At 38.6% G+C, this 13218-nt stretch overlaps 1 protein-coding gene across 1 annotated transcript in view; it reads right to left on the bottom strand.

Annotated features, from left to right (window-relative positions):
* The window catches only part of LOC104950819 (CUB and sushi domain-containing protein 3-like), a 109958-nt gene that overhangs the window by 43989 nt on the left and 52751 nt on the right, over window positions 1-13218 (bottom strand). The window contains exons 8-12 of the mRNA XM_010777401.1: window positions 11654-11842; window positions 8399-8584; window positions 7762-7956; window positions 5315-5488; window positions 2095-2268 (exon numbers count right to left, since the gene is read on the bottom strand). Coding sequence (XP_010775703.1) covers window positions 2095-2268; window positions 5315-5488; window positions 7762-7956; window positions 8399-8584; window positions 11654-11842 — 918 coding nt within the window. The remainder of the gene's footprint in view (window positions 1-2094; window positions 2269-5314; window positions 5489-7761; window positions 7957-8398; window positions 8585-11653; window positions 11843-13218) is intronic.

Here is a 13218-nt window from a genome sequence, read left to right as displayed (position 1 = left end):
TGTATTTACTGTATAGTTTCCTTACTGTAAGGTAATTATTATATGTAGGCTACAGCACTTTGGCTCGACCAAAAATCGTTTTCAAANTCCCTGCTAGAGAGCAGGGATTTTCGTGACCAAACCACGCCCCGTCAAACTCCCCAAAACTTTTGTGAAGCTGCCATTTTATTATCCTCGCATTGCATTATTAACATTAGCATTAGCCCAGCGCAGAAACGCAGAGAGACTAACTTATGACAACACAAAATAAAACATGGGAGCGGTGGAGATGAGGAGGTGTAGGCGTTCTGGCCGTTTACTCGGAAGGCTTCAGTAGAAGCTGCCAGTCCCCAACTCCGGGGACTTCCGGCCGGGGATTTTGGGCGGCAGTATACGCCGTGAAGTTGTTTGCGGCCGGCCAGTAAACCCAAAGCAGAAGAAGAAGAAGTGACGTCAGCGGCTTCATTTGCCTAATCCACCCCCAGGAACTAATTTCCGGTGTGAACGCGATCTGTACTTAGTTCATGAGAACTAAAGAGTTCTCAGGAACCTTTGTGGGAATAGTACTTGATGTGAACGCGCCTATAGTGTGGTCCGGGGACCACTGGTGGTCCGTGAGCGCCCCCTAGTAGTCCGTGAGTATATTGGTACAATTTCACATTTGAAATAAATAAATAAATTTCTGTTTTCCGCACTCTCGCGGGAATATCTCCGCAATGGAGCGAGGTTAAGTTTTACTGTTGATTGCATGATATAGCCCAGCGCAACACCTTCATCACACATGTTGCCACTTGTTTGTACAATTTTCAGGCGATTTGTAATCTGTTCTAGAAAAACGATGTGTTTTTTGATATTTGTGGAGACGACAATGTTTTTGGTGCTTGAAAAGCACCGGTCTTCTGAGCTTCGGGGCGGCTCCGCTGCGGTGTGAACAGGAAAAAACTCTGCTTTTCAGGCTCTAGCTCCAAACCAGCCCTGGAACCGCGTTGGTGTAAAAGGGGCATGAGTCCCTTGGTGCTGCGTCCATAAACAATGTTAAAGGTAGCTACTGTTTTAACTGAATATGTTGTTACACATGTCACTTATTAAACCAATTTCACACAGCTGAATCTACGACCAAAATGTAAGCAGTTGAAATAAATTCTTGGTAGTTTGAGGCCAGGTTTGGACAACGAAGAATGTGGAATAAAACAAGACAATATATTTGCTCTGTATATTGTTGGCTTTTTGTGAGTCTGTTAAAGATGTGCAATGCTTAATTACTGGACATATCTTCAATATAAAATGAGGGTAAGTCTGTGCTTTAATGTTATCACAATTGTGAAGACAGCGTTGTGAGGCTCTCATTGTGTTTTTATTTAGAGTTTGCACTTAAAGGTGGGGTAGGTAATTTTGTAGAAACCAGCTCGAGTGCGTTACAATTTGAAAATACACAGCCGGAACAAATCTGCCACTTCCTTACAGAGCCCCTCTTCCAACACACACAAACGCGCACATGATCAATGAGGCCACGAGATAAGTTTGTGCACAGATGGAAGGCTGACAGGCAGGTAGACCATCCAGTTATTTTAGCCGGGCCGGCTAAAATGATTAGTCGTGCTTTTTACAGTACCTTGGCTTCCACAGATGATTTTTTTTAATGGATTTTTTGTCAAAGCACTTAAGATATTCATTGCTATCGGGATGTTAAGAGCATTCCATGGAATATAACACAAAGTGTATCTCGAGCCGGTTTCTCAAACCTACCTACCCCACCTTTGAGAGCAAATCAAGCAGAAATAAAAATTGTTTTCAATAAATGAAATTGTTTGTATCAACCAGACATCAACACCACCACACTTACTCCCACATACCCAAAAGGCTTGATCCTTGTTAGTATTCCCTAAATCATTGTTTGTGTAACCACTGAACTACAGCAAATATTTTTCTTCAGGCGTTTTTATAATGATGTGCTGGATCAGGACACTCTTGATTTAGTAATTTCCTATTCACTGAGTCGACCGCTTCCTTCTGAACAAATGCTTTCTTCTACTGCTTGTAATGTCAGTTTTCTGAAAAGACAGGAAGCCGACCAGATCATAGGTTGTAAAAGAGACGGATAAGTGTATTCCTTACATATACAGACAGGCAGTTGTCCAGACCACTGGTTTTCTTGGAGACAGATTCGAACCGATGAGCCTATTAGTCGAAATCCAGGCAGGCACTGATACACGACCGTATCACGGTAACCAAAGTTCTCCCCGATCACCTGACCGTTCACAATGCCTTCTGGGATCCCACAGTGACCGGCTGAAAGACACAGAAAAACATACAGACGACTCAGAATATAGGTGTCCCTGAACGTGCCTCAGAAACGTCGCTGCGAAGATAATATGTTGTAGCACTCACTTTTATTTGTAAATGGCCTCTCTCATTATTAACTATTTCAGATTCTATACCTATAAATGTGTTTCTCTATTATTCCATGTCTTGGCTTTCCTATATCTACCTTAGATACACAAAACGGACATAATACAAATCTTGTATTGGATCAAAATCTTGGAGATTTCCATGTATTATTCTCTTATAAGGGGTAATTGTAGATGTACGTTTGGATCTCGCTTCAAAGAAATCCAAACAATCTTGCCTTTTCCTGGAAAATGTTGCAACAGAGAACACATTTTTAACACTGCAAATCTTAAGGCTTTGATTTCGGTTTGCCGTAGGCTCAATATCCTTTTGGGTGGCTCGTTCAGCGATAGAAAGATGGTGAATTAACAGACCATTATTTAAATGAAAATCTTCAAAACGTTGACGTTAACGTGCAATTTTACCCTACGATTTTTTGACAAATCTCCTACGTAACCTAGGGCTAAAGACTTTTTCATGACAATGATGTTTTATGTTCAGGCTTATAACCATGATATGCATCTGGGTTACAGGGAGAGAATCTCAGTTAAACCGTAACAATTGAATCAAGCCTTGTAGTTTTAAACAAACCTTGTGGGTTTAACATCATCTCGGCTTAAGAGGCAGTTTGTTGCCTCCATATGGGACATTAAGATTTTAAACATCTGCTGAAACATTTTGCTAGCCTGTAAAATAAGCAATTGCCGCTTGAAACCTGTTTCTCTTGTCAATGAAACATTTGAATCTGAGCAAACACACGCCATGAAACATCAAAGATGGAGCAAAACAAGCACTCCATCTTCAAGAACAATATGAGAAGCTCTATCATAAATTGGACAACCTGTCATAGAGAGGCGAAGTCCCTCCCTTTCCGGGGGAGTTCCATGGGACCTTATTTCGGAAAAAGTATGTATTGAAGTCAATGGCGATAGAAAGATTATCTTTCGATTCCGTTTGAATTGTGCCACGAATTACGCATATGATGTTTGTCAATTTAAAAGATAATTTTGCAAGTCAAAAAAAATTAAATGTGTCGTAAAACTGTGAAGTAACACTTTTTTTTGTTTGAAACCGCTCAATGAAATTATTTTTTAAGATTGACAAACATCATATGTGTAATTCGTGGCACAATTCAAACGGGATCGAAAGATACGTTTTCTCTCCCCATTGACTTCAATACATAATTTTTCCGAAATAAGGTCCCATGGGTCGGAAGTAGATGGGCGGGACTTCGCCTCTCTATTTATGTTGAAGTCTCTGATGGGAATTTGCCCCCTTACAGCATTTACACAGATGTGTCATTGCTGTCGAAAGCATCTACCTTCTAAATGAAGATGTTTCTGTGTGTATTAAGTATCAGGCTTTACCGTTAACAGCCAACCAAACATGATTCTTCCCAAAGGTCTAACTGATGCACAGATCTAATGCAAAATGTTGGAGTAAATGCATTCTCAGAAACTTTGGATTGGGTATTGATTTTGTTCTTAAACTGTGTCTTCAATGCAAAATGCTAACAGCGTCAAAAGCAGCCAGGAGAGTGGGAAGGAACAGGAAGAGAAAAGGTTGCTCTGCATAACCTTTGTCCTCCCACATTGTCTTTGAGATTTTGCGGCATTTCTAAAGTAAGACGATTTTTACTTTCTTGAAAAGGTTGCAGAAAGATATGTATAAGGAATAGACATTAGTACAAACTGCATTTTTCATGATTGAACAAATGAGGGTAATTATAGAAAATATTTTGTGCTTCAGCTTTGATTACAAAGATGATTGGAAATAAGAAACACAACAACACCGACTTTTAAATTAGCAAAACAAGTACAGTAAAGCCAGATTTGGTTCAAAGGATAATTGGCAAAGTTATTGACTGAAAATGCTGTTTATAGCACTTTTTTAGGGCTCAATACATTTATTTTTTGACAGAACCTTGCCTCCTCATCAGTCTAGGTTAAGTTTCAATGAACCTTCCCGTTCTAAATTGCATCTCATATCCCCCTCGGCCTGTGAAGTATTCTGGGAAGCGCTGTTTCTACTGAGGCTTCATAGAGAAGTGACAGCAACTTGTCATAGCATATGTTAACTTTCGCTGGCACACTGACAGAAGAAATAAGCTGTTTTTTTCTGGCTTATATATATATATATATATAAAAAGCATTCTAACTGAATTTAGTGAGTGCACAGCAGAAGCTCGTAATAGTTTTTCTTGGGAGGTGGACGAGGTTGGAGCGGAGCAGCTGTGCAAACCCTGCCTTTGATACCTGTCCTCATTATCTTGACTTGAAAACAAATAACTCAAACCCCCTTTCCAATGGTCAGTGTTTCAGAGAGGCATGCAGTAATATGACTTCATTTTAAGTCTAAGTATACAATACAGTTTCTAGAAATACTTTAAAGATCTCCTATTATAAAACTTTTCATCAATATATTATAGGTCTTGCATATATAGAAAACATGTCTGTGAAGTGTTTGGCTTGAAATACCAAACAGATCATGCATTGCAGCATCCCATAATCCCCTCTGTTTCAGCCCTGTTTCAAAAGTGCTGATTCTCAGTCTGTTACTTTAGATGAAAATAAGGTGCCACTCCCCACGCCCCTCTACGAGGTATTTGGTTAAACACAATGGTGCTGTAGGAGGAGATTCAGGTGATAAGGTGGGGAGTGTTACCTTGGTTGCTGATTGGCTAATAGTTACACAAGCCAAAACAATTTTATGACATCATAAAGTGGCCAAAATCTGATTAGCTCATTTCCAGACAGGTTTTTATATAAATGGATCAGGATGAAAAGAGAGAGAATCTTTTTTCTGAAACTTTCAGAATGTCTTTACACAGAGGGGACACATGTTTATGTATAAAAGACGTGAACAAGTGGATTTTGTATAATAGGTGACCTTTAATATATATCTACATACTTAAATGTTTGAATATATTAATAATTCCTGTACATACCTAGACATCTAGTTTCTGTTCCACTCCACAGCCCAGAGGACAGGCACTCTCTGACGGCTGACCCCACCAGCATGAAGCCAGCGTCACAGGTGTAAATGGCTGTAGCCCCAAAGCTTGTCTGAGTACCGATCTTCTTCCCATTAGGAAGTGATGGCTGCTCTCCGCAGGATATGACTGAAACACACAGGCAGAAAAAAACCATTTTAAAGCACTCATGCACCAAATACGCACCAGGTTGATTTTAGTTGTTGGTAAAGAACATTGCTTTCAAGAAACTATGCTACCAATGACTCTCACAGATCTGGAACGAATACATACTTTTTTACTACAATGAAAATTCACAATTGCTGATGAAGAATATAACAGTCATTTCTGAAATGTCACACACTTCTATAATGGTAAATTGTAATGTTTCTGCATGTTTTTTAGGTTGTTGTGCTTGTTCTTGTCCCCTTCTCTGTTCTTCCTCTCTGATTGGCTGGTGTGTGGTAGGGGGCGTGGCTCGTATTCTCCTGGCTGCAGATGAGGCACACCTGTTCCCACTCACCTCATCAACCTTCACTTTAAGAGCCTGGTCCTCACTCCACTACTCTGCCAGATAACTGAATGTTGTTGGACGATCCAGAGTGCCTCTCTGCAGCCCAAGCCTTGTGTTTTCCAGATTGCAGTTTTTAGTCCAACTTTCTGTGTTTTTGCCTGGGACTTTTTGTGCAAACCAGGCAGCTCCCTGCCTTCATTAACTGCATTTTCCTTGCTTTCTTTATTAAACACCTTCAAACTGAACTACTGTCCTTCTCTGCTTTGGGGTCCTAAACATTTCTGAACATTAAATAAATAACATTGATTCATTCAAATGTCAAGAAATCCTCACATTTGAAATAACTTAAGACAAAAATGTCAAGCCGAGAATGGATTGTAAGAAAAAGCATTTTTCTTGTACAGTTAGTTATCACTTGATTTATTGAAATATAATTTATTTTTTGTTTTAATGGCTCATGCATTCATTATTTGTATTAAGAAGTACATAAAGTAATCAGAAAACATGCTCTGCGTCTGAAGGAAACGCTTATTTGTGGATGATTTAGATGTTGAACATTTATACATTTCTCTTATCCGTCTATTAAATATGAACTGCCAACAGCTGGTTAGCAAATCATAGAAACACAGGGAAAAAGCTAGGAAGGGCAAAGAACATTATTGTCATTAAGCGCAAAAAAATTGCAATAACAACAGCCTCACATGGTGCAACATTGTATTAAAAACGTTATACATATTTACAAAGAAGGAGGAAACAGCAATAAATGGAGCAGAGTCTAAGTAGTACATAGAAGTAAGATAATAAATAAAAGGTATACAAATGAAAATAGAAAATAACTAACAGATGTTATCAGTAGTGTTAGCAGCATGAGTGTTGGGTGTTGAATGCGTGTTTGGTAAACTGCACATAATGAGTGTATTGGAGTGACATGCTGCAGTGATGCCAGCACATCAGTCCTGTCAGTCTGAGAGATGTCTTAGTTCAGAAGCTTTGGAAAGAAGCTGTTTTTCAGTTCATTTGTAACTGAACCCGCCTTCCAGCAGATCTAAAGCTCACCCATACAGTATAATATTTGAATATTTCATATTTTTCACAACAATTCATTGTTCTACAAGGGATTTTGTGCCCGGCTATTTCTTGGCTTGTATCAGTTGCCAGGCGGCCACAGGAGATTCCAGAAATCAAGTAAGAGATTGCTTTAATTTTTTGCACTAAATGGATCAGAGGAAAAACACAAAAGTAACAAACACTGGCTGTCACTATATTGTTTTACACAATACTTTTAAGTCCATCTATTTTTATTCATATGCATATTTATACGCCATACTCTACCCTGCTGTTTATATATCCTATTTATTTTTTATTTGATCATGCAGCACATCATGCACTATATTTACTTTTTGTATCTTATATGTTAGTTAGTATGTATAGTTTTTTAAATATTTAAGTGTGAAGAGATAAGCCTTAAAGTGTCATTGTATATTGCAACTGCCCGTTATACAGCACATATGACAATAAGTTATCTTGAATCTTGAATTTTGAATGAGTTTGGAAATTATTTTGTTGTTCTAAAATGACCAAAGAATTTGGTGAGTCAGCTTTTGGTAAATAGTCGACACTGGAATAGTCAGCCTGATGATCAGAGAACAGCTGGAACTATATCAATCTTTAAATATAAACTTATAACGTACCTATTGAGCCAGGCTTTAAATTGTACTCAATTATATTTTTTATTTTATTTACTACTATTGTTATCATAGCTTTTAATTATACTTTGATTATAGTATTTTTGTTCTAAGGGTAAACACATATACAGTTTGATTCAATATTTGGAATAATCCTCATTCAAATATGCGTGATCTGATGTTGTATTGCAGTTGCAGTCGCCAAGTGTTTTTGTTTTACTCACTCTGGCAGTGCGGCCTCTCATTTCTCCAGCTCCACATGCCAGTGGATAGGCACTGGATGTGGGCGGGGCCTAATCTGTAGTATCCCGGGTCGCAGGTGAACACGATGCGAGTTCTGTATTCGTAGTGTGAGCCGTTGACTATCCTCCAGCGGCCGTGCTCCAAAGAAAACGAGCCAATGCTGGGACACACCACCACTACAGAGACAGACACAGCGCGAGAAACAACATGAAAATTACACTCATTTAAACAACAGCCATCAATTACCATTTTAAAATTGTGTCAGATATTAAAAAGCCGGCTGAGAGTGGGGCCAAGCCATTGTAAAAAATCAAACAGATGCATAATAATGACCCTATTTAAATAACAATGTTCTAGCCAAAAATAGCTGCCACTCAGAGCGTATGCTAATTATACGTTGCTTACAATCTAGTATCTCACTTAGTGCACGATTATTTAATTACCTTTGATTAAACTATTTGTATTCAATATTAAATAAGTTCTTTGTAACTGATGCAATTAATCTCACAGCAGTTTCATATTTACATTTGTATTCATGCTATTGCTATTTAAACATTTATGACACTAGAGGACTTGTTATATGTGTTAATATTCCGCTGATATCTAAGTGTTACCCACCAGAACACCGTGGTATCTTGTTGTGGTTGCTCCACGTCCCGTCAGGCTGACAGATGGCTGACGTCAGCTCTTTACTGGAGAGTCTGTACCCGTCGTTACAGAAATAGGAAACTCTTGTTCCCACGGAGTAGTCGGCTGTTAAAACGCCTCCATTTGGAGGAGCCTTGGGCGCCCCACATGAAACAGCTAGGGGAGGACAAATACACAACATGAGAAGGGACACACACAAACAAACACTTATGTCTGTCAGGAAGCAGGTTTGTAGCCTACTTGTCCAAATTGTTTGTGGGGATTCAAAGCCAATAATACATGTTTAACAACCAAAGTTTTTTCTCTAATGAAGCCATCAAACTAGGGGTGAATACCGTTTCCCGGTATTACCGAAATACCGGTTACTGCGGCTACGGTATACCGCACCAAAATCAGATCCGGTTTTTGATTAATTTTTATTTTTTTTTATAAAAGTGTGTCGTAATATCCTTAAACTCGTGCCCAAACCGTCAGAATTACGATGTCAATTTCGCCGTGAAACTCCGCAAACGAGTCACTTTAGAAAATCTAAATTGTGGCTGCATATGACTGCCAGTCTGAATGGTGGGTCTGTAACCACTGCAAGAAGTTTATTTCTGGGAAAGGTGGCAACGCATCCAACCTCCAACCAATTATGTCTCGTATGGCAACCAAGTACCTTTGTGTTCAGGGAGGCAGCGTGCCAAGCGACAGAGTGTTCAGTTCAGCAAGTGATATCCTACGCTGTGAAAGGGCCCGTTTGGATCCAGAGAGCAGATATGCTCATCTTCTTGAAGATGAATGCACAAAACTGAACTGTGATGGGATTTGTTTTCTTTCATCAGGAAAATGTTGATTTTAATGATGCTATTTGTTTTATGTGCAATGCCGAGATCTCATGATCTTTTGTGTGTTCTCTGGTCAGTCAAATCTCAGGTTAAATGTTGATTATACTGGTGCTATTTTCTTTTTTCATTGACAAGATGTACTATTCACGCCTGATGGTTGTTATAAATGATATTGCAGAATCTGTTTTCTTCATAGATAACGTGTTTTTCATTGTTTGTTCCGTACTAAAAGGTCCAAGTCCCACAATTGAATTTGATATTCATTTGACATGTTAACTATATCATAAAGCGCTTCATGGGAGTAATTGCGAGATGATTAAATTATTTTTCAGTATCACGATATGTATCGGTATCATAAAACAGTCAACAATATGCAACCCTACATCAAACTAAAGAAATACAATTGTTTTATCTTCAGTTCCAACTAACAAGACATCCATCTTACATAAAATGCTGCTCCACAGTCCATACTGGTTTTAAATAGACTGGTTGGTGGGGCACCACAGCGTGTAATTACAGTGTCGACAATCTGCTATTCATCCTTCATTTGACTTTCTATCAATACCAGCTACAAGCTGTGCCTTTCTATGACTATTTGAAGTTTGGTGTAAGAAAATAGCAAGTACAACTCCTCTAACCTGTTAAGCACTGAGCCTGTTTTTCAGGTCTCAGGCTCGAAAATGACATTCTCAGAACAAATGACCATATCTTCCCTTTTAAAAGGGTTAAATTAATAATCTTTTTTCTCAAAGTAATGATAAACCTGTGAGTTGGATGTAAAAAAGTCAGAATCAATATAGATGTGTTTTATTTTAAAGAAAATTAAGATTGAACATAGTAAAAAACTGTAAATGATAGTGTCCGTCCAAATATTCTTGTTTACTTATAGTGAAAGCTACCCTTGGATGATGGTAAGGTAGAATAAAAGCTTTAGGAATCCAAAGTACAACATATAATAAGTACCCTGTATCAAGATTGATGCGAAACAAGTGACATTTGACCTTTTTAGAGAGGTTTAGCAAAAAACTCCACCTCTGAGGTGATTTGGGTGGAAATGGGCATTTTTACCGTTTCTCTGGAACCCATTTGTCGATTTTGGTGATTGACATCTCTTTTTGACCGTTAGAGCCAATAGACTCGAAGGGGAATTTCCACATACAGACACACACTACCATTGAGAAATGAGAGCTATGCACACGCAGTTTTGCATGAGAGCGAACCTAGCGCTCGCTCTGACTTCTAGAAACGGAAACGCAGGTTTATTGCTTATGGATTATCAGAAATCATTTCAAAGGGAAACAGACACATTGGTTTAACCTATGGATTAANATAACCATTTTTCCTCCTGGTCTCTCGCGCCCCCCCTGTCATGCCTCTGCGCCCCCCTGGGGGGGCGCGCCCCCCACTTTGAGAACCACTGGTTTAACCTATGGATTAACATTCAGCAGCGTTTTTATCGTTGTAATGCCATTGAAGACCACTTTTGACCAGACAACGACCAAGGTAAGCCTTTTTGACGTTTTTAGCTACCTAGCGCCACATGTTTTGATGTCTGTTCTAGTTAATATCTTCGCAAGTTCTTATCATGGAGTGATGATGTATGTACCTATCGATTCTGTGCCATCTCACGATGCGAATCGATGGATTGGACGTGCAGCTACGATAAGTAATAAGGGTGTTATGAGTGAGTTTCTGTGCAGTAATGTGTCAGCATTTTTCCGCTCATGGCTAATTCAGAGGCAGAGCGTTAGCTTTGTGGTATCGGGGGGGGGCGGTGTAGAACAGGCTAATAGTCTTTGAAATACATCATCTGGTATATTCTGAAAATACCCTTTGAAATAGGAAGAAAATAAAAGGTTACGAAACAGTCTTCATTAAAATACAAATACCAAATAATATGAATTATATTCGACATTCACAAGCATCTTCATGTGGCATTTCCACACCGACTGAATGTGCTACTCATATGAATGTGCAGTACTTTAATTTTGGAGCAAAAAGGATACAAGCTGCTTAAAGGAAGAAAATAAGTTTTCAAGGTTTTATAGCATGGATAAACTGAGTTGTATTTTCTCAGATAAGATACATTTGTATTGGCAATTCAAACAGTTACTTTATTAACAAGGCAATTAGAAATCTGATCTGACTGTCAAATTATTTTTATTAGCTCAATTAACATTCCACTTAAATGGTTGGCAACATCACAGAATGATTGGGCGACAATGTGACTGACACCAATCCTTCATTTAACAAAAATAATTTTCTTCTAATTTGTATATCTTTTCTCCAGGTTGCTCGCACCTTTTCAAGCTCATATTTATAATAGTTTGAAATGATTACATCACATTACCTTACATATAACATCACTTATACAAAATAGCTTGAAGTATAAACAAACCTTGACACGCAGGGACAGGAGAGTCCCATGCGTGGTAGCCGAGTGCCGTGCGGCGGCAGGTTGCTGTGGCGTTGCCTATGAGATGGTAACCACGGTCACAAGCCCAGCGTACCACGCTGTTAATATGGCCACCGCTCTGAGAGGAGATAGAGCCGTGGAGCGGAGAGTCTGGGGTGGAGCAGTACAGCGCTGGAGAGGAGGAAACAAAACAAAACACTTAGACCTCAGAATTACCTCACATAGGAAGGTTCACTGCAGACCAAAACAGGAAGTAGAATGTTAGAAACCAAGAAAAAAAAATACTTTTTACTACTATTATACAGTGCTATTCTACAACCAAGGCAAAACTACAGTGCTATGCTGTTAACATATAACAATCTTGTTGTTAATCTAACAGGCTATGAAAACAAATGTGTGCACCATCAGATCAATGATCTGATTCACAGAGAATGGATGTCTAAATGCAGGTTTGCATTAATATAACAATTACCAATTCTGTAATCAAAGTCTTATTTTAAAAGTTTAAATGTTGTTGACCTTACAATCAGCAATGGTTTTATTTTATTAACATGGCTCACTACTTCATTTACTACATGACAGAAGGCCAAGCAATAATGGACTGATAGCAAATGTATCTTGTTTGTGGGTAAATTGTTAAATTATAATCACAATTATGGCTTGAATTGGGCATTGTGACTTAAAACGTTGGATTTACAGACATTAGATGAAGTAGGATGTCATCACTCCAAGTAATTTATCTCAAAACAAGTGTTGGGCTAAACTAAACTAAAAGTTCTGTGAACAGAATTATTAACAAGCCCATTTATAACGTTAATTATACCTTTCCAGCACGTCTTAAAACCCAAGTGTTTCAGCTAATTAGGATCCGACAATCTGTATGAATGCTAAATAAGAAAAATAATAAGTGTCTCCCGGCAGAGTTTTTCAATCAAACAATCAATGAGTAGAATTACAGTAGATGTCAGAGACTTTGCCGAACACACTGCCCACAAATCAATGGCTATAAAAGCAATATTCCTCCACCAAGAAACATTTTCACTTTACCCCAGACAATATTGATAGCTGCGGGCAAAAAACTTGGCAACAAGTTAAGCAGATATTTTGTCTTTTGTTCATAGCTGATCCCTCTCTCTCTGTCTCCTTATGCGCAATGTCAGTATTTCATAAGAAAAGTTACAAGCAGTTTCATTATTCAAGATTCAAGATATTTATTGTCGTATGCACAGTAAACAGACAGTTACACCGTACAATGCAAATCTTACTTTGCTAGTCAACCCTACGCAAGTAAAATACAGGAATATAAAATTAAATAAATTTGGCACACGGCAACAGCAGCATAAAAGGGCACATAAGTAGCAGCAGTTTAAAATATATTAAAACAGTATATAAATAGTTGTATTGCACATGGTTCACAGTGTATAAAATATTGCACGGCAGACAACAAGTGCACTATGCATTGTTAAAGTCAGTAGTGCAAATGGTGAGTGTCAGTGTGTCTGTGTAGCACTCACAGTTCAATCAGTGTGTGTGTGTGTTTGTGGGGG

Source organism: Notothenia coriiceps, unplaced genomic scaffold (genome assembly GCF_000735185.1).
Source record: "Notothenia coriiceps isolate Sejong01 unplaced genomic scaffold, NC01 NC01_scaffold00000339, whole genome shotgun sequence".
Classification (NCBI taxonomy): Eukaryota; Metazoa; Chordata; class Actinopteri; order Perciformes; family Nototheniidae; genus Notothenia; species Notothenia coriiceps.
The sequence above is the reverse complement of the archived record's forward strand: the minus strand, read 5'-3'. Positions and strand labels throughout refer to the sequence as shown.